Below are 27826 nucleotides of genomic sequence, written 5' to 3'. Positions count from 1 at the left end.
TCTTGGTTTTATGCTGCCAGAAAGAGAATCTGACAGAATTGTCACTTACATTCTAACCATACCTTTGTAATAAGCATGTAACAAATAATTCTGAGAGTCCTATTAATAACAGGGAAATGAGATATATGCCAACATTCTCACAGGAGGCTGGTGTGGTGAAAGAGGGAATAAAAGCCAGGCTTTCAGGGCACTAGCGAGGCCTTCTGTGTGGTCTCCCACATTGCTTCTCTTTGAACTTGGCAATTCAAAAGCAAAAAATACCATGGCTATAATGCCACCAAGGATGTTGGCATTCCATACCAGTAGACAGACCCCCTTGTTCCTTTTCCTGACACTGTCTCAGCAACCATTGTCTTGGAGGGCAAGGTGAACACCAGGAGGATACAATGAGGTGTTGTTTCTGAGCCTGTGGAACTGTACCTACCGTGGCCATCATCCAGAAATTCTGTGATGGTGGCTGAGGTGCATTTGGACCAGGGTTTGGATGCGTCAATGCTGGTTAGGATGGAAGACATTAAGCGCTTATCTTCCGTGGAGCCGAAATTTTCTTCACAGAATTTGGAATCGTCATGGGAGAGGCCAAGCAGATGTCCTAAAAGACAGGATAGATGAAATGCAAATAATGAGTGATTTTTGCACATCTACTTTTCTGTGGCAATTAAACTAGCACTTGACTCTTCTCTTCCCAATTGTACATGAGTTCATTTTAACTGCTTTTTCACACAGAGACTGGACTCCCCCTAGGGAAATTAAAGCTGCATGTCATCAGAGTGGTCACTTTTGGTGAATATTCTGGGGAAAAGTGAAAAATTACACAAGACGAGATGTTCCCATAATCCATCTGGATCACACATGCTCAAGAATATGCAGAAACAGACCTTATTTAGAATCTAGAATTTGCAAGGCAACTGTGGGATTATGTCATAGTCCTCACAACATATTATTTTGAATGCTTGTTAATTTTCCATCTTCTGTGCTCAACTATAAGCCCCATGAGATCAGAGAGCATTCCCTACCCCCCCCCCCCCCACCACTCTCCACCAGCCACTGCTGGAAAATCTATATTTAACTCAATGTTCTGCAAGTTACAAACACTTAATACATGGTATTTGAAGGTCAGGGACTTCCATTTTCTTGGCCACATAAATAGGTAGCCAAATAAGAGATGACTAGAAGAGAAAAGAAAGAAGTGAACTTAGTAACTTCCTGGTTTCATGCAAATGTTAGCTTGCTTCACTCTTTCATTTCTTTCAGTTATTCAGTGAGTTGTGAATGTTCGCTAGTTCCGCAAGTAAATGGTATATCTTGAGGATATACCCATTTGCATTTAAGAAATGTCTAAAGCACCAATATGACTCTCACCAAGTGTTAGCCCTTGGAGAGAAAACAAATGCTAAGAAGGGAAGTGACTGTCTAAAACCACTCAGGTGGTGTTTGTGCTTAAGTTTACCAAACACACTCTCTGTGACCCCACACTGGTGCTCCCGTTCTACCATCCTAGGTATTATTCCACAGAGTACATAAGCCCATTCTTACAATGTGACTAAATTTTTTTATTACATAGGATTAATTTTTTCACATAGTCTAAACGTATAATACATTCTACAATACATTTAAAATACTGTGTTTTTTTTTTAATTGGGGGATAATTGCTTTACAATGATCTGTTGGTTTCCGCCATACAGCAATGTGAATCAGCTATAAGTACACATATATCCACTCCCTCTTGAGCTTCCCTCCCACCCTCCTATCTCACTCCTCTAGGTCATCACAGAGCACCACCCTGAGCTCCCTGTAGTTATACAACAACTTCCCACTAGCTATCTAGTTTACACATGGTGGTGCATATACTTCAGTGGTAAAATTCAGATTGGAGAGATTCTAAATAGTAAACAAGACATTCTAGTAGTGTTTTTTGCAAAGCTTTTTAAAACCCTACACAAACCACCAAAAAAAAAAAAAAAAAAAGAAAAGAAAAAAAGTGGAAAATACCATAGAAAAGTGATTACTGCATTCTCCTTGGGTTCCTGAATACCAAAGGCAGGAACTTTGGCCATTCTGCCAAGAAAAAGTCCAGTGTGCAGCAGTAAAACCCAGCAGAGATGAAATTTTTCACGCCAAATTCCAACTACTTGGGGCCAACTTGTTAAATCACTAACACCTCATAATAAAATTGTCCACTGAGCAGCTGGTTGCTGTTGTGGTTGAAATTAAGTGGCCAGGGCTCAGTGACCTTCTAAGCTTTGCATTTTGATGCTATTTATACAGTTATTTACTTCAATAGCATTTACTCAGCTAGTTAGTTCTCTGCGGGAAACCCTCTTACCACCACTCACGTTCTATTTGGTCAGCAGCATAAACTCACAGCATAGTTCATAAAATATCTTCCAAACAATATGCAAAAGAAGATTGGCAGGAGCTCGTCCAAGTTTTGGGTGGTATGTTGAGTTTCACCGCACCCACAGAAAAATAGTACCTTTCATTCACATCCTATTCAAAACTGCTAAAAGTTACTTAGTACATCAAATACTTGTTGAGAATGTAGAAAAGTTTATCAGTGAACATTGTGGGATTAGTGTGGAGGTTTCACACTTGAGTTTTTCCCCCCGGCATAGTAGAGAAAGTGGCCCAAGGGAACCTCTGTATTATGAATCTAGGTTTTGTACTTCAAAAAATGTGATTTTTTCACTCTATTTCATAAGACATTTATATTTATTTAATGGAGAAATGGTGGCTTAGACAGTAAAGAATTTGCCTGCAGTGCAGGAGACCCGGATCGGATCCCTGGGTTGGGAAGATCCCCCGGAGAAGGGAATGGCTACCTCACTCCTGTATTTTTGCCTGGAAGTTCCATGAACAGACGAGCCTGGTGGACTACAGTTCATTAGGTCACAAAGAGTTAGACACAACTAAGTGACTAGCACTTTCAATGGAATAATAGTCTTTTCCTCCAAATACTATTCATATGCATGTGTATTATTGCCTCAAGAGATACTCACTTCATCTGGATGCTATACTTTAGATATTTCATTTAAATACAAGCCACATGGTAGACACCAAATTCACTTTGAGGGGCCAAGGAAACTACCTCTATTTTTTTCTTTTATACATAATGGTGATGTCTATGTGCTAAATATCAATTATGAAAGCAAAGCAATTTATTTTAAGAAGCTCTGGTCTTTTTAAATGAATCTTTTTGGCAGACTCTTTGGCCTCTGAATTGCTAATTTATCCATGTGATAACTTGTTGCTGAAGACACAGGTATACGGTCATTAGAAAAGACAGCTACTCTGGACATGAACAGATCAGAGGTCCACTTTGGCAAGAGCTGAATGGAGAAGTGAATTTTATAAGATCTCCCAGAGTCAGTCAGAAAGGGACTGCTTGCGGGTCAACTGAGAGAGACAGATTCCTTGGAGCGAGGATGAATGTTCTGTTCTCCGTGAAGAAAGCCTGTCAGCTGGCTAGGAGAGGAATGCTCTCCCCAGGACAAGGAGAATCACGGGCGATGTGAAGACCGTTTCAGCACCCAGAGAAACAGGCAGCCAGTGCCACAGGAGCTGGATCCAGAGCACAGCGAGAGAGACCCACGTGACTTCCCTTCAGAAGCTGGAGAGGGACTGAAATGGAAGAACAATGTGCGGGATGTCTGGACAGTCTTCAGGAGAGACGTGACAGGCATACTAAAGTCTGCGGACAGCCAAAGAAATGGCATTCTCAAATGTGATTCCCCTCATCATTAAGCTAGAACACCTAACGTCAGCCTGAAATCACCCTGTGTCTTTGAGCCCTAGAGTGCCAAGATACAAATAAAAGCATAAGTTATTTTCTAGGGACACTCATATTAGAAACCACATGCTTATTAACAGAGAAAAGCCTGGAACCTAGGAAATTTCGAATGTTCTGTCGCAACTGACAACAACACATTTTAAGTAGATGTTGTGAAGGGCTTGACCAGAATTTATCATGATGTCACCGATGGCCTTTTCCAGCGAGAATCTGTTCCTAAATCATCCAAAGAGATGTGCAAAATGACAGGCATGGATTAGAGAGTAATCGCTTCTCCCACAAGCAGCCTTGAGCAGGATTAGTGAAGCTGAGATTTAAACACATGTGCCCCAGAGGACAAAACAGTGTCAGGGAAAATGTTGACATCTCCTAAAATAATGTACTGTTTTCATCAAAAGGATTTTTTATGATGAGTTTTTTGAGCAATGCAAACCAGAGTTAGATGAAGGGTGGGCTTTCAGGTGGAGCTGGTGGTAAAGAACCTGCTTGTCAATGCAGGAAATAGAAGAGATGCACGTTCAATCCCTGCATCAGGAAGATCCTCTGGAATAGGAAATGGCAACCCACTCCAGTAATCTTGCTTGGGAAAATCCATGGATGGAGGAGCCTGGCAGGCTACAGTCCATAGAGTCTCACAGAGTTGGACACAACTGAAGTGACTTAGCATAAGATCGAGAAGGAGTCCGGGAGATAGGATCCAGAAAGTCACAGAGAAAGGCAGTTCTTTCCCTTAGAAAGACATAGATACTTCTTTCTCTAGGCCAAGTATGGGAAAGAGTGAATTCAAGATTCAAGGCAGTTTTGAAAGGTAAGGGAAGAGATTTGAGGAAGTTCTACCAAGCTCCTTTACTAAAACAGGATGTGAAAAATCCTAGTGAGGGGGCAAGGCTGATATGGATTAAGGACCACAATTCAAGATCTGGGTTTAAAGGAGAGGTTCCAAAGTCTTGCTTCAGGGAAGCATTAGCATTTGTATACGGAACCATTTGTAATCAGTAGACGTGCAAAACATTGAAGAGCAGTTTGTTTGCCTTAACTAAGTTAAGCACCCTATTTACAATGCTATCTTTCTTTGTGAATCTTTAATTCTTGAGTGATGTAATTGGGAGCCACTTCTCACGTAAAATCCCAACACAGTTACAGACCAAACACTTAGGCAGTGGGTGAGTTTGTTAATGGCATTCATACACTAAATTTCTTAAAAAAGTATTACAGAAGTCAGAGTGAAATTTACAGTGATGTGGGGGTCCAATTCATTATTTTCCCAAGTGATGCAGCCCTTACAACTGTATCTTGATGTTTGAAATCATTAGTAAAAATCCAGGTGTAAATTATAAGGGCTTCTGTAGAAAATACCCATCTATTCTTAACAGATATTAAACCATGTCATAAACGTGACAGTCCTGCTAATGAGTGCCCATCATACAAAGTAACCTCAGGGAAGAGTTTATTTGAATTATGTAGAGGAAATGAGTTTCGGGTAAATTATGTCAAAGCAAAGTCTGTAGGGTAAGAGTCTGAGTTATAAGTGTTAGTTCAGAAACAGCAAACTATTAGTCACCTGGTAACTTTTTTTTGGACAACAATCATTTTTTAAAATTGGTACATAGGCAGAATTTCATTAAATCAATTTCATCTTGGATATTTACAATGTAGATTTTAAATAGCATCTTGCCTCCTTAAATTCATGCATGAATTTGGTGTCAGAAAATCCAAAATAAGGGACACCCTGGTGAAGACACATTACAGGAAAATGCTGGTTTAGCTTCTTATTCAACTCAGGTATTACTGTACAACCAGGGCTGATTTATAATATTAACCTCAGGAAGGAAATCGGGTTGTTTTTCTAAACTTTGGTCTGTAAATTAAACAGAACTTCAAGCTCTTGTGTCCTGACCCCAAACCGGCCAATAGGCAAGGGGCCACAGCATCACATCCTAAAAAAATGTCACAAAAAGCTCTGTCATGTGTTTACTTAAGAAAGCCTTGCTCATGAAGCATCTGTTTCTTAATGAGGTCATGTTTTTATTTTTACCTAATTTTCCAGCTGGGATTATTAAGGTTCAGGAAGGTCTTGGCAGGGGTTGGAAAGGGAGTCAAAAACTCACAGGGCATCAGGACCTAGAATCCTTGGTGAAGGAAACCAGGAGCCCCAATAATTGGATCCTACACATCTATTCAAATGCAAATCCTTAAGAGAAGTGATAAAACTCTTAAACTCCCATTTAAAAACATTTGTGTTAGTTACCCAGACCTGTCTAACTCTTTGTGATCCCATGGATTGTAGCCTGCCAAGGTTCTCTGTCCATGGAATTCTCCAGGCAAGAATACTGGACTGGGTAGCTATTCCCTTCTCCAGGGGGTCTTCCTGACTCAGGGACTGAACCTGGGTCTCCGGCATTGGCAGGCAGATTCTTTACCATCTAAGCCACTAGGGAAGCCCTAAACACAAATGCTAAATGTTATATCAGTGATGTAATTTAGAAGGAAGAAAATAAATTTTTTTCACCTTATAAATAGCTGTGTCAATATCCTTCTGATTCAAATTCAAGACTATCTTTCAAAAGGGACCCTAACAAGCCATTCTAGCATAGCATCCAAATTTTGGGCTCTGGAGCCAGACAAACTGGATTTAACTTTTCCCCAAGCAGTATACCTAGTTGTTGACCTTAGATCAGTTTAGAGACTTCTCTGTGTGTCAGCATCCTCCTTTCTTGGGTGACTCATTAATAGTACTCACCTCATGGGATTTTGTGAGGCTTTAAGGATATAAAAGTTGCAAAGTGCTTAGAAAATGTGCCTGAGAAATATAAAGGCCCAGTGATTGTTACTGAACTTTATTGTTCTCACTGATATCTTGGGTTTGTTACAATTTTAACTTACGAGTAGTTTAATCTTATGTAGTTTTTGATAAATTCTGATTACCAGATGCTAGATTAGTGTGTCTGATTAGTAGACACTAGATTATTAATGTCTGATAATCAGACACTCAATTTGGGAGACAAGGGGAAATTTTCTAATCCTAAGAAGGAAAAAAAAAAATTACACATTGTGTGTGATATATTTATTTTATATTACCTTCAACTTGTTGGCTTTCCATACCCATGGCAGACAACCCATAGGCTTTCCCTAGAGAAATATGAATTGGGATTTGATTTCAAAACAAACCAACTGATACTAAAACTACATCTTTCAATGCTGCTTCTGGACATGGAGCAAAGACCTATTCCCACCTTTCATCTAGGGGCCAAGAAAGACACAGTATGGCACTGCTCCAAACCGGACAGAAAAAAAAAAAGCTCAGTTCATGTTGATTAAAGCTATGGGTTTTGAGGGTAAATACCAAGTTGAATCCTGGCTTCCTTTCACCTCACATCTCACAGCCGGTCCTGACATCTGATTCTGTGTACTTGGCTTTGGTCTATGGTGTTTCCAGGGCCTCTGCAGCCTTTCAAAACATGGCCTCGTTTAATCTAATCGATGGCGGGGGCAGAGTCACACGCAGATCAACAGAACCAGAGCACTCGCTCAGACCTCAGCAAATCACAGGCAGCCATACTGTTGTGTTTCCACCGCTTCCTAAGTTTCCAGCTGACTATCTGGCCCTGACTCTTTTTGGGCCTGATTTTAGCTTAGGAAGCATTTTTGGAGTCTTTCATGATGGAGAGATTCACTTAGCACATTTTATAATTAACCACTCTAAGGCAGAGCTTCAGCCTGTTTGCAAACTACGGATTTCATGAGTCTAAATAAAATCAGATGGCTCCCCTAGCACATTAGAGGCTGGCCCAACATCAATAAAATTATTATATTGGAGAACCATGTGTGCAGCAGGTGAAATCATTATTACAAGCCCATAATAAAAGTTTGACAACTTAAAAACATAAACTCTAAATGTAAACTTACATTCACTTGAAACTTGCTACAGCTCACATTTGGATTGTAAAACACTATAGTCACATTCTTACCTCCACCCATAGTCCAGGGATGGGAACCATGCTCTTGATAGTTTAAAAAACTTTCTCAAAGATCCTAACACTTTACTCGATGTTGACCTTGCTATAAGATGGCAAGAAGGCAGGCAGTAAGGCAATTCTTTACTGCCTAGGCAGTGTCAAGATGCATCAAAATCTATTTTCCAGGAAGCTGTATTGACACCAGTGGACTGTGTCTCCAAAATCTAGCTTTCTGTTAGGAAGGAACTGGAAAGCAGGAAAAGAGAAGTATTCCCATTCACACGTGGCACAAGAAGCCTCACTTCTCAGGACTGTTCATTTAAGTCACTTCATTATGACTTTAACATCATGGACAGAAAAAGTACAAGATAAAGACTTAAGGCTTGCCTCTGTCTTACATGATAATTTTCAATGAAGGGACATGTTTCAATGGACTGAGTGAAAGAGCAAGTAAAAGTGAGTAAAAGAACAACAACAAAAAAACCTTTGGGGGACTTTGCTGATTACTCAGTGCTTAAAGAATCCACATTACAATGCAAGGGATGTGGGTTGGATCCCTGGTCTGGGAAACTGTGATCCCACATGTCTGCAGAGCTACTGAGCCTGCACACTTCATAGCCTGTGGACCCTGATGAAAGATCCTGCACAAAGAAACTAAGACCCAAGTAAATAAATTATTAAAAAAGAACAAAAAATTTTATGTTCTCAAGACTGTGTTTTAAACCCTTATTGTATAGAAATAGGAAGTGACTAGAGAATACCATGAGAAGCTAAACCAGTTAATAAAAGTGAACTTACATGCAGAGTATATCATGCGAAATGCCAGGCTGGATGAAGCACAAGCTGGAATCAAGATTGCTGGGAGAAACATCAATAACCTCAGGTATGCAGATAACACCACTCTTATAGCAGAAAGTAAAGAGGAACTAAAAAGCCTCTTGATGAAAGAGGAGAGTGAAAAAGCTGGCTTAAAACTCAACATTCAAAAAACTAAGAGAGTGGCATCCAGTCCCATCACTTCATGGCAAATAGATGGGAAAACAGTGGAAACTGTGACAGACTATTTTCTTGGGCTCCAAAATCATTGCAGATGGTGACTGAAGTCATGAAATTAAATGACACTTGCTCCTTGGAAGAAAAACTATGACCAACCTAGAGAGCGTATTAAAAACCAGAGACATTACTTTGCCAACAAAGGTCCATCTAGTCAAAGCTATGGTTTTTCCAGTAGTCATGTGGGGATATGAGATTTGGACCACAAAGAAAGCTGAGTGCTGACGAATTGATGCTTTTGAACTGTGGTGCTGGAGAAGACTCTTGCGAGTCCCTTGGCCTGCAAGGAGATCAAGCCAGTGAATTCTAAAGGAAATTGGTCCTGATTATTCACTGGAAGGACTGATGCTGAAGCTAAAGCTCCAATACTTTGGCCACCTGCTGTAAAGAACTAACTGATTCATTGGAAAAGACCCTGATGCTGGGCAAGATTGACGGGAGGAGGAGAAGGGGATGATAGAAGATGAGATGGTTGTATGGCATCACCGACTTGATGAACATCAATTTGAGCAAGCTCTGGAAGTTGGTGATGGACAGGGAGGCCTGGCATGCTGCAGTCTATGGGGTCACAAAGAAGTGGACACAACTGAGTGACTGAACTGAACTGATTCTTAATTATACCTTTCATTGCTGATAGATGAAATAAAGTAGAAAAATCATGGGAACATCCTGGAAATTTTCTCCACAGCTTATGTATTGTGCACAGAAACATATTTACCATACACACGAAGCAAATTGTTCATTTTGGAATAGACTCAAGCAAATTCAAAACACTGGCAAAACTGAGGTTTCACAGTGGCACTTTATCACCATATGTAGCCTGGATATAACCTCCAGATCTGGAAAGTAGTAAATGTCTAGTAAAAAGGGAGGAAATTACATAGAAGAACAGAGTAGAATTAGAATCCAGAGCATAGTAAACTCAGGCTGATGGCTAAAAACAACAACCTAAAAATAAAGCGCTGGAAACAGAACAGGGAACTCCATGACCCAAGAGCACACTGGCTGCAAAGGCAAAGCTCTGTAATTGTATACAGATGATTAGGAAACATTTTGTAAGGTTATCTTTGCTACAATTTTTAAGGCTCATACTTTATAACACGTGTTCACAATATTTAGGTGAAAAGTGAAATTAAAGAATAATAAAGCAATTAGAAAACAAAATGAATGAAAGCCAGATTCCTTATGAAAGGGAAATTAAACCCATATTCCCCTATCCCCAGATCTTACATTTCTCAGATTAGGCCATATGTGACACATAAAGAGAAATGAAGTAGGCACTGTTTTATTGGAGAATAAATTACAGAGAATTCTAAAGAAGTACATAGAAATGGTCCAATCAAGAAATTAAAAGGAACATGGAGTGTAGTCAGACAGCAAAGATTTAGGTGTGATTTTTTTGCAGAGAAACCCACATTTCTCCCACATTATTCTCTTGTAGAACCATGTCCCCTTAAGGAAAGAAATGTTCTTATTGTACGTAAACAGTTTTAATAAAACACCTGTTCTCATTAGCATCTGGCTTCCTACCTCTCTGCTGTATCTGCCCGTGTAATCCCTTGGTGTAGGAACTCAGGAGGGCTGAGAAAGGTGGTGCTAGAAGGTTCTTCATTTCAATTCGGTTGCTTTGAGGGTCCATGAAACTTCAAAGAAGCTGCATTTACTGCCGCTGTGGTTCCCTTACAAAGAAACCTCCCAGATGCTGTCAATGTGTGAAAATAGATCACTAGTTGGACCATAAAGAAGGCTGAGTGCCGAAGAATTGATGCTTTCGAACTGTGGTGCTGGAGAAGAATTTTGAGAGGCCCTTGGACGGCAAGGAGATCTAACCAGTCAATCTGAAAGAAAATCAACCCTGAATATTCATTGGAAGGACTGACGCTGAAGCTGAAATTCCAATACTTTGACCACCTGATGCAAAGAGCTGACTCATTGGAAAAGATCCCGATGCTGGGAAAGATTGAAGGCAAGAGGAGAAGGGGGTGATAGAGGACGAGATGGCTGGATGGCAACACTGCCTCAGTGGACATGAGTTTGTGCAAACTCTGGAAGATACTGAAGGACATGGAAGCCTGGCGTGCTGCAGTTCATGGGGTCCAAAGAGTTGGACACAACTTAGCAACTGAACAACAACAACAAGAGGATTGAAGGAAGAAAGCCCATCCTTCAAGGAATCTGAACTCTCTTTTTCAGAAGGTCAGTATTAGGGCTTATGGTGGTTGATGCCACAATTCCACTTTGTTGCTTATCCCTCATCATTCCTTAACCAGCATCTGCCTACCAGGGCTTAGAACTTTCCTTATGGAACTTCTCTAATTCCGAATAATGGTGATTAAATACAGGTGTACTTTTAAAATCATGTCTGGGTAATTACAATGCTTTTGAGCATTTGAATTTATTCTTCTTAGCTTTGCTGAAAAATCAGAATATTGCCTTGAGTGGCTCTTGTGTTTCTCCCACTTACTCACTTGTGCACATAAATATATATGTAATAAATATTGATGAAAGACTGATGTTAGGCTGTATTTTTATCAATCAGTTTAATAGGCAAGAGTGAGACATAGGTGAAGGCATAATCCCAGCCCTGAAGTTCAAATGGCAGCTGTGTTTTAAAAATATTTGCAGCCATATGAGGTCTTCTAGCGACTTAGCAGCAGCAACAGCAGTGCAGTCACCAGAGAGCCGTCTCATTCATTATTGGTCTACCTTCTAGAGAAAAAACGGGGACTCGTTGTCTGAATCTCTTGTCTGAGATAAAACTGAGAACATGGAGATGGAGCTGGGAGTCCATCTCGAAGAGGCTCAATTAACAAAGTGTTAAATTGGATTGTGATCAGTGATGCTATTGGACAGTTATTTACATTAAGATGTTATTATTATTATTTTTTGCTTAGGTGGTAAGAAGAGTGTCAGTTAAGAAAATTAAGATCATGATTAATACATATTAATTGGAATTTAACTACTAATTTTTATGTTACTGCTCTAATAAATGGACTTATGCAATTGCACTTTTGATGTGAAGTTAAGTCCCCAAAGAAAACATAGTGGCCAAAAATCAGCACATTGTGAAATGTTCTTTGCCTACTAAAGTGGAAGAAAAGTTTTAATTTCTACTTTAAAATTACTGTGTTAGCTTAAGAAAACTACATCTGTTTAATAAAATACAGCAAAAGGTACAATAATTTGCACCATACTTTGTCCCCAAAAAGACAATGCTAAAAGGTGGTACCTTTAAAAAATAAATCAATTAGTTAATTAAAAAGCAAACAGAAGTGTATATGAATACAAATAACAGCTGGTATCTATAATTTACCCAACTTGGTCCCTGAACTAATTCAATGAAACAGGCACTATTATTTCTATATTTCAGATATGAAAACTGAAGCTCAGAGTTTAAATCATCAGACCAACAGCACACAGGCAGAAAGTACTTTGGCAAGAACTGAGCGCAGATGTTATCTAATTCTAAAATCTAATCCTAAATAGTGAATTAACTTCTTATATGTCTAGTAGCCTCGGTCAGTGATTACAAAACACATATTCCTAATGCTGGGATATTTGTCACATTTAGTCTAACATTTCCAGTTTCAGGATTGAAATGAATTTCTTAATGTCACCAGGTAAGGAACACTTTACAATCAACCCTGGTGACAGGTTTTGTTTCATTTGCTTTCCTTCTTAAAAACAAGACTGGAATGGTGACCATAAGCTATTGATTACCTTTGCCAGGAGTCGATGTATCACTGACAGTGGAATAAAACCTGATGAATTTCTGTGTAAATTGATTTGCCTTGGATGAGTCCACAGAGTAATTTCTAAGACAAACATCTCTGCATTCCATTGTCAACTGTGACAGATTTTATCTCATCAGGTCCTGGGTGGACACTTTACAAGACAGTGGCAGTAGTAACTTTCTCTTAAACTTTTAAATGGCACCAACAGAAAGGAAGTCTCCACCACGTGTGCCTAACTTTGGTTTCCGTCCCTTTTAGGAGTTAACCCTAAAAGGGCAAATATAAACAAATATAATCCCCAAGGGTTATCCGAACCAGGAGAAATCTGGAATTAATTGCCAAGTATGCCGGTTCCTGTTGCAGCTGTTAAAAGTGTTTGATTTGGCCAGGGAAGAGAAAAGACGCTGCATACCAATTTCGTGAGCCACGGTGAAGGCTGCATGGAGGCCATCGTCTTCAATCACCGCACAGCTGCGCTCAGGAGAGCATATGGTCCCAACGTCTGCCATTCCCAGGGTGTCACATGAATGATGCCCACATAAATCCTGCCCAGGAGAAAGAAAGAAATCATTAAAGTCAATTTACATCCAGAAGGAGCCACCTTGTAGAACCACTTGCTCACTCCAAATGTCAACACTGGGATTTGTTTATGGTATCACCTGCTCAGCTCTGGAAATGGTCCAAAGACAAACTAATGGCATTGACTCTGCTAAGCTTCTCTGGGCCCCAGAAACACAGAAAGATGATGGGACTCAATTACATTTTTAAAGATGTCCAGGACTGTGGCTTGTCCGGTACAAAAGTAGCCACAGTCTTAACAAAGCTGTATCATGTAAATGTAGGCACGTATGTTATGAATCATTTTCACATAGGGTCATGCTTAAGAAAGTCTTAATATTCTGACCTAAATTCATGTTAAATGTATCAGAAGTCAAACGTAATAATTTATTTTCCATCACAGGGGCAAAACTACAATTCTGCCACCTATTTATGGAAGAATATAAATTTCTCAGTCATTTGGATAGGAAACTAAGTTTTAATGTATGAGGGTAATTCCTCAAAAGATCATCTCAATTTCCAAATCCAGTGGTAATTTCATAGATTGTTTCTTCAGAAATGTATACAATCTTTCCCATAGCGTTTAATGTAGTGTTTCTCAATCTGATCAATCCTCAGAAAATATAGGTAACATATTGTGGGTGCTCAGTCACTCAGTCATGCCTGCCTCTTTGTGGCCCCATGGACTGTAGCCCACCAGGCTCCCCTGTCCATGGAATTTTCCAGACAAGAATACTGGAGTGGGTTACCATTTCCTCCTCCAGGGGATCTTCCCAACCGAGGGATTGAACCCAAGTCTTTTGAGTCTCCTGAATTGGCAGGCAGAATTTTACCACTAGTGCCACCTGGGAAGCCCCTGTAATATATTGTATTTATACAAATGAGTGTATGCATTTGTCTGGTGAGAAGTTGTATAGCTTATAAGAGTTTCTCAAAGGAGAACACGATCACATCTCACTAATGGTTGTGAAAGTCGCTCAGTCATGTCCGACTCTTTGCGACCCCATGGACTGTCTCCAGGCCAGAATACTGGAGTGGGTAGCCCTTCCTTTCTCCAGAGGATCTTCCCAACCCAGGTCTCCCACACTGCAGGATTCTTTACCAGCTGAGCCACAAGGGAAGCCCATTACTAATGGTTAAGATGGTCAAATTAGATGAAAGAGACACCAACAAGACAATTTTAAATTATGAAGCATAAAGAGAAAATAGAAGCCAAAATGTATGATATAGATTTGTAATGATAAACTTTCCACTAAATGTTATTTGAATATTAATGGACATTAGCTTTTCTTGTATTTGACTCCTGTTTTCAATGAAAATGAATTGAGAGTGTGTATATTTCTATCAATCAAAGAAGCCATAAGTGAATAACAGCAGAAGAGTTTTATAAAATACTGATTACTATGAAAGATGACTTTTTACTAATTGAAATTGTTCTTTCTATTGCAGTTATTATCTTTGTGTCTTGAACTACCACAATGTCTGACTTTCAACGGGAACTCAACAAACATTTGCTTAATTGAAGGTGAATTCTGACATATAGTCAGATGCAATGTAGACCTCACACACCTTTATTTTTTGTTCATTTATATTTTGGTGACATAAGCTAATATTTTTATTCTACCAGGATGAAGAGAAAAGATGTTTATCTTATGTGGGTTTTTGCCTTACTGAACATTGTCACACATGTTTAATATGCTGTATGCTAACAAGCTGCAACAGACTCCAGGAAGCCAACAGGAGATGTTACTACTATATAACCAATGCCGCCTAGTTAATGTCTACATACTCTTCTAACTCTTCTCTATTTTGCTGGATGGAAGTCCAGCCAAGGTGAATAATATTTAAAAGATATGCGCTACAATCTCCCTAGTACTTTTTCAGATCCTTATTGTGTTCCCCATGAGATCCCAGCTGTGATGAACTGCACTGTGGCCGCCATGTCATTACAACTTCAGACAGTGGAAATCTCAGCCAAGTAGCTTTGGTGAATCGAGTCACCAAACCAACAATAGCCTCCCAAAGTCTGCTGGGTATCCTCATATGCCATCCTGTGGGATGTCAAATTACTACTGTTGAGAACAAATTAGTAGTTTTTAAAATTGAAATTAGAACACACGTTTGCATAACAATCGGTCTTTAAGATAATTGTATAGTAGAATGCATGTTTTAATCCATTTTTTTCCTCTGGTCATTTTAGTAGCTTTAAGACCAAAGACCTGGGTCATGGTTTAAGTGAATTGGTGGACACTGTAGGTTATTTCTGCACATGCAAATTTTTTTTAAACCAGGATTTATGTTTACCTTCAAAGTTTGGGGTTATTATCTTCAAATGACAAAATCTAACAAATGTTTCCCCTTCTTACACTTTACTTCATTAATAAGCTTGGATGAAGAGTCACAGCTAATGGAAATGACCTCTTATTCTACACAGAGTTTATTGTGGATTCTTCATCTCTCTCTGTTTACTGATAATCAATTGCTCATTAGAGCCCATCAACCCTCCTTGTCATTCTTGAATTGCATTAAATGCATTTGGCCCTCTGCCATGGAAATTTGTACATGTGACAAAATTATGAACAAAAGCAGTTTTTTTTTTTTAAATCACATTGATTAAACTCCTTGACTGCATAGCCACAGTCTTTATTTCTGTAACTGTAATTATGTGAACTGTCAACCTTTCCATTTTACTTACGCAGTTTCAAATCATGGCAGCCCAGTAATGGTGTCTTCCTCAAGACTGACAATGAATGCCTGTACTTCTCTGTGATCCAATGTTCACTCCAATGCACTAAAACTGAACTTGTGCATCAAATTATTAAGAATATAACACATCAAACTCGTCTCTATTTTCTGATGATAATTTATAACAACATTTACAGGTGCAAAGCTTATTTGATGTTTATAGGTGTTTTTGTTTACTTCAGAGCAGGATTAAGTATTCTAGTGAGACAACAGCATGTCTACCTATCTACCTGTCTGTTCACCCATTCATCTATCTTTCAAAACTAGAGGTAGGAGGTACTAAGGGAATGGAAATCACAAAAGGTATCCACATAAGAGTTGAATGGATTAGAGTGCTGACAAGGATTTTTCTGCTTAGTCAGTGTAAATCTGAAGGTAGGTTATATCTGTTATGTTAAAGATGGCTCTTTTTAAACAGTACTGATTTCATGATATTGATGTGTATAGACAATGATGCAATGGAAAATTTAATACAAGGTAAGGGTTGCAAGAGCATGCAGAGATTTAACCAGTGGGCTTCTGGGGTGTCCCTGGCTGGGGGACAGGACTGGGACACTGTACCTAAAATAGAGCTGAAATGGTCAGCAAGACCAGGGAAAGCTTGACAGAGAGGTCACTGACATGGTGACTAGGGGTGGCCATTTACAATATCATGAATATGGCAGTATCTGTGATTCATCATGGAGTTTAGAAGGACTCACAGTGTCCCAGACCTATTCTTGCAGATGGAGCAGGGAGCAGGGAGCCAGCAAAGATGCTACCTTGAAATGCAGATGCCTAGAGGCTAATACAACCTGGAAAATCAAAGTGATTGGTACTGGGTGGGGAAAAGGAACGAAGTAGACATGAATGTGCAAACTGGAAGTAACAGCAAGCGATGTAGGGGAGACTGGTCTCTCAGGCAGCACAAACGAGCTAAGGGAAGGAAGGCAACATGGAGGCAGATAAGAGCAGATTTGATGACATCTGCAGAACAGCAGCCAGAATGAAGGCAGAGTGCTTTGTAAGGGGGAATCTGGAGTTAACTAACTCAGTTAACTTCAGTTCAGTTCAGTTCAGTCGCTCTGTCATGTCTGACTCTTTGCAACCTCGTGGACTGCAGCACACCAGGCCTCCCTGTCCATCACCAACTCCCAGAGTTTACAAAAACTCATGTCTATCGAGTCGGTGATGCCATCCAACCATCTCATCCTCTGTCACCCTCTTCTCCTCCTGCCCTCAATCTTTCCCAGCATCATGGTCTTTTCCAAATGAGTCAATTCTTCACATCAGGTGGCCAAAGTATTGAAGTTTCAGCTTCAGCATCAGTCCTTCCAATGAATATTCAGGACTGAGCTCCTTTAGGATGGACTGGTGGATCTCCTTGCAGTCCAAGGGACTCTCAAGAGTCTTCTCCAACACCACAGTTCAAAAGCATCAATTCTTCAGCACTCAGCTTTCTTTATAGTCCAACTCTCACATCCATACAGGACTACTGGAAAGACTGGCAGAGGAACGTCTCTGCTTTGTAATGCGCTGTCTGGGTTTCTCATGGCTTTTCAGCTAGACCCCTACCTATTGTTGATTGGCTGGTCATTGCTGTTGAAGTGCTCGACAGTTGTGGTGAAGAGATACTTAGCTTTGCTTCTCCCAGTGTTTGTAAAAGTACTTTCTATTAAATATTTATACAGATATTACCTCTGATAAGGAAAAGCTTGGGCTTCCCTGGGGGCTCCGTGGTAAAGAATCTGCCTGCCAATGCAGGAGATGAAAGTTCGATCCCTGGGTCAGGAAGATCCTCTGGAGGAGGGAATGGCAGCCCACTCCAGTATTCTTGCCTGGAGAATGCCATAGACAGAGAAGCCTGACTGGCTATAGTCCATGGGGTTGCAAAGAGTTGGACACAACTGAGCCACTGAGCACACACATGAGGACAAGCCTGGAGCTCAAGGGAAGGGCAGAGAAGAGGGTTTATGTAGCCTTGTGTGTCTGCCTATCTGCCTGCCCAGTTCTTAATGAAGGAGAATTATTGATAGGAGAAAAGGGTGTGGTACATATTATGGCCATAACTCAGATACATGCTTATTCATCATAATTCATATTTTTCCTGTGGGATCCTTTTCTTTTGAGATGTTTTTGATGTGGAGCCTTTTTAAAGTCTTTATTGAATTTGTTATAATACTGCTTTTGTTTTATGTTTTGGTATTTTGGCCTCTACGAATGTGGGATCTTAGTTCCCTGGCCAGGGATCGAACCGACACCCCCTGCCTTGGAAGGTGAGGTCTTAACCACTAGACCGCCGGGGAAATTCCCCTGGATCTGATTCTTGAGGTGTCCCCTCTCTGGCTATCTAAATGGCATCCCCCAATAACAGAGGGTCTTATGTGGACCTCAGCATAGACTACATTATTTGGGTCTATTAAGCCGAACAAGACGATGTCCCATGTTATGCAATCTCCATCTGTGCTTCTGGACATAGCTAGGTGACACAAAACACAGCGAGCCCTGCTGGATTAGGGACCAAGGGACCTGGGTACACTTATTCCTAAAACAATTACTGTGTGGTCACAACCTGCCAGACACTGTACTAAGTGCTGACAGTATAGCAAATAAATAAAACAAGATCTGATCTCAACGGTTAAGAAACGTGACACGATTTAGACATGTCAAGAGGGGGGCAGACTGAACAGATTATTGAGGGATTTCAGAAGAGGAATGACACACTCTCCTTGGGGAAATCAATGAAGGTGTCTCAAAGGAGGTCACTGGATCTTGAGGGATGAAAAGATGTCCAACAATGTTAAAAAAAAAAAAGTGAAAGTGTTAGTCTCTTGGTCATGTCTGACTCTTTGTGACCCCATGGACTATAGCCCACCAGGCTACTCTGTTCTGGAATTTTCCTGGCAAGAATACTGGAGTGGGTTACTATTTCCTCCTCCAGGGGATCTTTCCAACCAAGGGATCAACTCATGTCTCCTGCAGTCCCTGTATTGGCAGGTGTATCCTTTACCACTGAGCCACCTGGGAAGCATAATCTTTATCTCTATGGTATGCCTGGTGAGATTCAATAATCTACAGGTGCAGTGCAATACATATGAAACACTGAGAAAGATATTCCAGAAAAGAAGCTGAACGTGATGGATAAGACACCTGGTGACCTCATTAACTTGCCTGTCCTCACTGCCACATCAGATTGGTCATAGTGAGTCCCAAATGTCTCAGGTAGCTGTCCTCTCTTTCTCACTCCTTTCATTGTTCCTTCCTATCACTTAAGGCTTTTAAAGGGTCCTTTGTCTCCTGTGAGATCCCTACCTATACGCTACAGTAGGTTACATTTTAGCATCCTGATGTCGTGCTGGGTGCTAAGTAGCTTCAGTCCTGTCCAACTCTCTGTGATCCTATGGACTGTAGCCAGCCAAGCTCCTCTGTCCATAGGATTTTTCAGGCAAGAATACTGGAGTGGGTTGCTACTCCCCCCTCCAAGGCATCTTTCTGACTCAGGGATCAAACCTTAGTCTCCTGTGTCTCCTGTGTCTCTTGAATTGGCAGGCGGGTTCTTTACCATGAGTGCCACCTGGGAAGCCCCTGTCCTTTCTTTCATACCTAAACCTTATCATATTTCCCGCGATTGCCATGCTGCTTGTGGGCAACTCCAAGAATTAATCTGGTGTTTCTACAATGCCTATATCCTCCTTATGGATCTGGTTAATTCTCCTCTTTCTTACAAACTGAACTCAGATGGGTTAGGCTACCTTCTAATGTACTCCTATGACATTTAATGACCACATTTATTAAAACATCATCACACTGTATAACAACCATCTACTTCCTTTTCTGTTTCCTACATTAGGATTCTTAGGAAAAGGGCCACTTTTCAAACCTCTGAATCCCCCTTTGCCTATTGGAAATATATTGAATGTTTGCATAAATTCATTGTAATATTTTTATGTTAGAGGCCACTTAATAGGACAACTTCCCTCTCAGCCATTTGTCAGCTGTATGTCCTTATCTGTCAAATGATAATAGGATCAGATGCATGCAGATTGTTGAAAGAGTTAACTTTTAAATGATTTATGACTATGAATAGCATCTTATGAAATGCTCAACAAAAGCTGGTTGAATCCAAATAAAATCTATCCATCCTTTGACAACCAATTCAATTCTTCATTTACAATAAAGCCTGTATAAAGATCCCTTCTCTTTCCTTTCTCAGCTTTTGTTTATAGCTCAGTTGCAGCAATTATTAGAGCTTTCCTAATATTAGAGTGATATATGCATACATGTGAGCTTCCCAGGGAGCACCAGTGGTAAAGGACAAGCTTGCCAGTGTAGGACAGGTGCATTTGATCCCTGGATTGAAAAGATCCCCTGGAGGAGGGTGAGGCAACTCACTCCAGCATTCTTGCTTGGAGAATCCCATGGACAGGCTATAATCCACTGCATCAACTGAAACAACTTAGCTTGCAGGCACAGCACATACATATACACGTAAGCCACAAAGGTCCATATAGTCATAGCAATGTTTTTTCCAGTACTCATGTACAGATGTGGGATTTGGACCATGAAGAAGGCTGAGCACTGGAAGAATTGATGCTTTCGAATTATGGTGCTGGAGAAGACTCTTGAGAGTCCCTTGGACTGGAAGGAGATCCAACCAGTTCATCCTAAAGGAAATCAGTCCTGAATATTCATTGAAAGGACTGATTCTGAGGCTGAAGCTCCAATACTTCAACCACCTAATGCGAAGAGCTGATTCATTGGAAAAGACCCTGATGTTGGGAAAGATTGAAGGCAGGAGGAATAGAGGGCAGCAGAGGATGAGATGGTTAGACAGCATCACTGACTCAATGGATATGAATCTGAGCAAACTCAAATGGTGGATGATGGGAGATGGTGGAGGACAGGGGAGCCTGGCATGCTGCAGTCCATGGGGTCACAGAGAGTTGGACATGACTTAGCAACTAAATGACAACAACAGGCATATATCTGCTTCCTCTCCCTTGGTGACAAGCCAGAGTGGGCAGGGATGAGATATTTTCTTACTCCTTTCAACTCCCTAAATATGTGTCTCACAAATAGGAGGTGCTCAGATGCATGAGCTGAATCTAAGAGAGACGACAGTGAAATATATCCTCTGTGTCATGGTTTATTGTCTCTGATCTAATGGCTTTTGATTTTGTGGAATATTCTTCACAACTACTTAATTTGCACATAATTTATTTACAACATTATGTTAGTTTCAGGTGTGCAAACTAATGATTCAATAGACACATATATTGCAAACTGATCACCATAGTAAGTCTACTTAACACCCATCACAAAGTTTTTCCCTTGTGATGTAGAACTTTTAAGACCTACTCTCAGCAATTTTCAATTCATAATTTATCATTTAAATGTCAACTTGAGCGGCTGAAGCTGCTCCCTGTCTTCCCATTTCTGAGTTATTTAGCTTTTTACCAGTTAGAATTGACCTATTGGCTATGATTCTTTGAGAATGCTTCCCTTGTCAGTTTAAATGGGATTTGAACTCAAATGTGTGATAGAATCAGTTAATCTAGCCTACAAGCAAATAAGAAAAAGCTCATCCTTCTCCCTCTTCCAAGCTCCCAATCTTCTTTTAGGGCCCCCTATTATGATAACCTTGCAAGAAGCTAGCTAGTAATTCTGAGTGGAGTCCCCATTACAATGTAAAAGTCCCCCTTATAATACCTCACAGCATTATAAGGCAGAATGTAGATTGGCAATTTGGGATTGACATGTACATACTACTATGTTTGGAACAGATAACCAACAAGGACCCACTGTGTAGCACAGGGAACTCTGTTCAACACCATGTAATAGACTGAATGGGAAAAAAATTTGAAAAAGAATAGACAGATGTATTTGCATAATTGAATCACTTTGCTGTATACCTGAAACTAACACCAATATAAAAAATACTTAAAAAATAAGACCAATTATAGGAGCAAGGTGTTAACTGACAGACAATTACCTGTTAACTGGCACACTGATGATTCATGAAAATGAATGAACTGCTTCTATTTTATAGTCTGATAGTTGGTTCAGTTTCAATCCAACTCTTCCAAACCGTGAAAAAGTCAAGCTTTCACTGATGTGGTGCAGAGGGCAGAAAATATTAAACAAACAATTTCTCACTTTGTTCTCAAGCAGGCAGGTGTTTAATCTCTCTAAAAAAAATTGCATGGCCCCCAAAGTGGGTTTAGGAGTTTGTCTTTAAAGAAACTATCTTAAAAAAAAAAAGAGAGAAAGCCAAGAACCAGAAAAGGATTCTGGAAGGCAAAAATAAATCCTAGGGTGATCGGATTTCTACTGTTTGATGGAAGAAGTGGTGTGAATTCCAGCGTAAGTGCCACTCCGGGATGAAAACTGCTCCTCTTGCAAAAAAAAAAAGTGACTGGTGCTAAGTTTCTCTAATTAGGACAGCACCAAGTGCTGGGGTACAGTCCTAACAGTGAAGTCTGTTAGTGTGATAAATGAATTACCAGCAGTATTCTGCTGACTCCTAGACACAGCATTTAAAGTGGCCTCAGCTAGTCAACAGGGGTGGAAAACATATCCTCACACATTTGCTTCATGCCTGAAAAACAAGCAATTTAGGAGAAGACATCTGGACACAGAATTTGAACAGTGCTCAGAGCCCATCAAAACATGGATTTCATGGCTTGGCGTCTGGCTGCTAAGCAACGTACTTCTTACATTCAAAACAGAGTTGTAAAAGTGGGATCCTATTGCCAACTCTGGGTATTTCTCATTGAAAAAAAAACAGCCATGAAAGTTTTTCTTTAGATCCCAGATATCTGATTTCCATGAAACTGAAGATCTCAGATCATTTCTCCTTTAGTTCCCCTTGGTTTCCATACTCTGAAGTATTAACCAGAGACTGATATTGTATTTTAAAGTACTCCCTAGTGAATGCTATGTGAGACTCTTGCAATATTCTTCTCAGCCCCTTAATTAATTGTGCTTTTTAAAATTAGATGCATATAATCATGATAATATGCTTTTCAAATATTTGATTCTCATCAACTTATATGTATATACCAGAGAGCCAGCCACCAGCTAAATGAGATTTACTTTACTGCTTCTGCTTGGCAAGGAGGCCAGGGAGGGCCCATGTAAAATATTTTCCATGTGTAGACTAGCTTGAAAAATGAAAGTCCTTATAGTACTTATTAAAATGAAGATAGATGTTAATTTATTCCTTCCTTATCTGTTAAAAGGTACTGATATATTCCAAAGCTTGGAAAATAGGAATTGTTAACTACTCAAATCAAATCCAGAAAAGGCAACAGACAAATCATTTAGAATCACTGACTAGTTTTACTTTTTTTCTTTTTATTCTAAGACGCAATTAGGAAAATTATAGGGCAGGAACTAGGGAGACATGGGGTCTTCTACTTGTGTTCATTTAAAAAAAATTATGGAATCTGCATTTGTATTAAAAATGAAAGTGCACCATGACTATGTTCAATGGGAACACTTTGGAGTATTATGCCTACAAAAGTATTTTTTCTTCTGTCTTTGGAGAACTTCCTTCCATAAACTCTCTGAAGCCTCCTTCTTGGCAGCCTCTAGTGATGTAGCAAAGCAAGAAATCCAGACACGGAAAGTTGCTTACCAAAAAAAAAAAAAAAAAAAAAAAAAAAGACCTGGAAACCAAATAAGAAAGGGATAGTTTTACAGGAGAACTTCACTTCATATGGAAGGCTACAAAAGTGAATATTCTTCCATTTTAAAGATTAATGTTGTGCAGAAAAATTAAAGGATGTTGTCCAGGAGATCACTTAATGAAGAGAAAGATTTTCCATCTTGCAAAGCACCCTGTACTGGCGGCGTCTCCCTAACTGCTGCCCTCCAGCGTCTTTATTTACATGTGGTTTACATTTATGTCCACCCCATGAACCACAAGTGTTTCTTCACTCCAAATTTATCAACACTTTTCCTTCATACCAGGAGTGCCTTAGTAAAAATAGGAGAATAAGGTGGTGGAGCTGTGTGATTCTGAAACATCCTGCAAGCCGTCATTGAATTTCCTGTCCTATTTCTGTTCGTTCCCTTTGTACCATGATTTTGCATAATATTCCAAAGTTTCTAATCCTTCCTCTATCCTGGATGGATCTCAAGCACTTAAAGAATGTGCTATCAAGGTCCATTCTTACCAGATATCTGAGAGCATGACTCAAAACTGCCAATCAGAGGACAGCTGTGAAAACGGAGGCTCAGAGCTCCCAGCAAAACCAGCAGAAAACCAGCTCAGACTCTGTATACGAATGTCACACTTTTGTGGTGGTCTACATAGGTACTGGGTTACTCCCAGAACCTTTGTGTCTATAAAGATCATTTTTTTTCCCCTCCCATTACCTCTGTCCTTAAAAGAGGGAAATCCTGGAAAAACATTCCTTCATGTCTTGACTCTCTGCCCAGATCTTTCCGCTCTGGGACTTCAGAAACATTCATCCAAAACCCAAACATGCGAGTTGGATGTGACCCTTGACGGGCAGCTGTGGACAACCTAGCAGTGCTTGCTGTGCACCGAAGAACCAGGCAAAGGCGTTGCTAAGGAACCTCACAAGACTGGTTTCTATACCCTGCTGGCCCTCCCTGTCTCTTCCATCCAAGGAACCAAGTTTCCACCAAGGTGGATATGTAAGAACTCCATTAGAAAGCCAGATGAGAAAATGAATCCTTCCTTTAGAAAGTCTTCCTTTGACTTATGTCCCGAAAGAGGTTCAAGAAAGAAGGTCAGGCATTTACAGAGGAAGATGGTGGATAAGAGTGACTACAGTGAATCACCCATCACAGCCCTTTCCATCAGGTTAGCCAAAGTTCTACCTTTGGGTTCATTGGAAAGTAGATGACTCCTGATTCCAAAGACAGACTCAGCTTTCCCCTTCTCCCCAGGGAACCCTGCACATTTCCCCAAGCATGCTAGCCCAGCCCATTTTATCCTATTTGCACCTCTATGGTACCAGATCTCAGACTGGAGACATCCAACCTGATGGATTGATGTCTAAACCCGACTTGGCCGTTTAAGGTTTGATTTGCTGCTGACTCTATACTCTGAAAACACGAGCGCAGTGGGAGGCTGTCATGGGTTTCCTGCAAGGGCAGATCAGCAAACCCACGGGGCCAGGCGGTTCGTGGGAGAAAGAAGGCTGTCAACAAGGCCGTCCATTTGACCTACCTCCTTATGGCAGGGCTTCAACCACTCACCCAGGCGGGACCTACCTCCCGAGTAAACAGGATGGCCGCGTCATAGTGCTCCTCGTGATCATCCCCTAGCTGGTTGTGCTGGTGCTGCCACTTGCAGAAGTTCTTGAGCGTGGTGGCCGCGTTCTTGCTCACCTCCAGGCTCTTGTCCTTGTCGCCCAGCACCACCACCTTCACCACGACCAGGCGGATGTGGTTCTCGATGCTGGCGTGGCTGTACAGCTTGTTGGCGATGGAGGCCAGGGTCAGTAGGTAATGCTGGAGGCCCCGGCCGTACATCCGCGCCATGGATGCGTCGGCCACCAGGAGCAACTCCACCTGGCGGGCCCGGGAGATGGAGCGGCGCCGCCGCCGCCACCACGTCCGTGGTCCCTGACTCCCGTCGGACGAGGGAGCCGACTGGCCCGGGAGCTGCTGCGGGGCCAGAGCCCAGCGTCCGTCCTGGCGGCGGGGCGCCGGGGGGCGCTCGCGGGCGCCTGGCGGGGACGCGTGGGTCTCGCAGCTGGTGCGAGGAGGCAGAGCCTCAAAGCTGAAACCCTCGCGGGTATAGACGTGCAGGATCCGCGGGGACCCATCCCCGTAGACGCGCGCATCGTCCTCCGCCTCTGCCCAGGGACCGCGCAGCAGCGGCTGCAGGGTGTAGCGCGCACGCTTGACCGCGAAGAAGCCGTCGAGGCCGCCGCAGAGGTCAAAGACCGCCAGCGAGCGCGGGCTGCCGTCCACCGTGCCCCGATAGAAGCAGTGGCCCCGGTGGCGCCGGGTCGCGTTCGGTCCGCCTCCTGCGGGCACCAAGCCAGCGGCGCCCACCGAATCGTCCCTCTCTAAGTCCAAGAGGAACCGCCGACCTCCCGCGTAGACGAGGTAGCCCACCTTGCCGCCGCCGGAGTAGAGCTGGTCGATGTTCTGCACGAGCCCGAGGCTCCCGCGCTGCGGCGCCAGGGGGTGCGGGTGGCCTGGAGGCTCGGCCGGCTCCTGCGCCTCCTCCCCCCGCCACCCGCGGGGCTGGGCGGCCGCAGCCACAGCAGCAGCCCGAGGCTGCCCAGCTTTATCCTGGGCAGGTGCCGCGGCGGGGCCGGCGGCCACCGGGGGCAGGCGGAGCGCGCACAGCATCAGGGACGCCCACCCGAGCAGCATAGTGCGCTGCCCGCGGGGAGGGGCTGCGCGCCAGGGGACACTTGGTGGGTTATTTGTTACTAGCTCAGGGAGTTACCGGGGCGGGAGGTGGGGATACACATACACTTGCTTGCAAGGTTGAGTCTAGTGTCGGAGGGAGGGGGAACCCGGTAGCAGCGCCAGCCTGTCCCGGCCGCGATGCCAGCGTGCGAACTTTTCTTTGTTGCTTTGGAAAATGTTTGGATTCGGGCTCCGGAAAGAAGAGGAAAGAAAGAAAAGGGAAAAGAGGAAAAAAAAAAAAAAAAAGCCGGGTTGAGGATATTCAGCAAGTACTAGAAAAGGGGGCAAAACCCAAACACGGCCAGGATCGGGGCACCAAGAAAAGTCAGGAAGGTGCCGCGCACCATGCGGGCGACTGGTGCATGCCTTCCTCCAGGCTCCTTGCTGCTCCCGACCCGCCGGCCGCGGGGTTCCCAGGTCCGGAGCCGGCTTCCTTTCTTATTTGGGGGTCTCCTTGACTCTACTGGAACCGGCCGGAAGGGAAGAAGAAGAGGAAAAAAAGGCAGAAAAACTAAAACAAAAATGCCAGGGGCGGCCTGCGGCAAGCCAGCGAAGCGGCGCGTCTGGGTCCCTTCGGATGCAGTGTCTTCCTGCCCGCCGTCATCCCCAGTCTGCCGCTGCGAGCGCCGAGAGCAGCGCGAGCGCTGTGAAGATGCGAGGAGGTGGAACAATGAATTTATAGCGGCATGCCATCCTGCAATGGCAATTTCAACAATTCGTCACTGCAAGCTGCCTCTTAAAGGGAGAGCTTCCCCCACCACTCCCACCCTTCCTGGTCCGCGCCTAATCAGATGGGGGAGGGCGGGCCTGGGGTGGGGTGGGGGGGTTGATCGAGGAAAGGGCGACCGGGGAGGAGGAAGGCACCCGGCGAGGTGGAAGGAGGGAGGAGGGAGAGAGCAAGGGCGAAGGGGGAGAAAAAAGTATTTGAGGAAGCAAAACAGAAGATTTCTTTGGCTTCATTTAAAGCCACAGTGGCTCGGGGTTTGTCTGATATTTCACAACCAATGGGGTTGGCTAACCTCGGCTTACCTCATCTCCAGAAAGGGTGTTTTTGGTGTGCTTTTCAAGTTACTGAGACGTTTCAAGTCTCTCCCTGCCTCCTTCTCGCCTGCTTTTCTTTCCCTCGGTAGGAAGTTCCTGCCGCAAGTTTTCTCCCCCCTCTCTTTGCAGGCCGGTGCGCGCCGGCCTCGCAGACCTTGCAGCAGCATCCACCAGCCAAGGGCTTTCGGCTTCCCGTGCACCCCCTCGCCCTGCGCTCCCGGTACCAATCTCCTCCCTCCACATTCCCCAGACTGTTCGCTGTCGCTTTCGGATGCCCGCTAGGCTAGGGTTTCGGGTGACTAACTTCTCCCAGCCTCCAGCAGAGGGGCCAGGCAGCTGGCGCGCCGCTGCGGTGTCCCCGGGCAGGGCCGCGGGAGGCCTGGGAACTCCTCGCCTTTGTGTGCGAGCCGCGCGCTCCCCCCTTTCTCCAGCGCGCGTTTCATCCGCGCCCGCAATCTGTCCCTCAATCCCAGATGACTGGAACTACCTTTGCTTTGCTTTCTGACGGCCAGGTTGAAAGCGTTAACTCATTTCCTCCCCCATAAGATTAAAAAAATAATGTACCC

General features: G+C 42.6%; 1 protein-coding gene across 1 annotated transcript in view; it reads right to left on the bottom strand.

The window, feature by feature from the left end:
* ADAMTS5 (ADAM metallopeptidase with thrombospondin type 1 motif 5) overlaps window positions 1–26434 on the bottom strand; it is a 49958-nt gene extending 23524 nt beyond the window's left edge. The window contains exons 1-3 of the mRNA XM_052642599.1: window positions 25065–26434; window positions 12946–13078; window positions 425–592 (exon numbers count right to left, since the gene is read on the bottom strand). Coding sequence (XP_052498559.1) covers window positions 425–592; window positions 12946–13078; window positions 25065–26180 — 1417 coding nt within the window. The 5' untranslated portion in view covers window positions 26181–26434. The remainder of the gene's footprint in view (window positions 1–424; window positions 593–12945; window positions 13079–25064) is intronic.
* Between the last annotated feature and the right edge of the window lie 1392 nt (window positions 26435–27826).

This window comes from Budorcas taxicolor, chromosome 1 (genome assembly GCF_023091745.1).
Source record: "Budorcas taxicolor isolate Tak-1 chromosome 1, Takin1.1, whole genome shotgun sequence".
In the NCBI taxonomy this organism is placed as follows: domain Eukaryota; kingdom Metazoa; phylum Chordata; class Mammalia; order Artiodactyla; family Bovidae; genus Budorcas; species Budorcas taxicolor.
The sequence above is the reverse complement of the archived record's forward strand: the minus strand, read 5'-3'. Positions and strand labels throughout refer to the sequence as shown.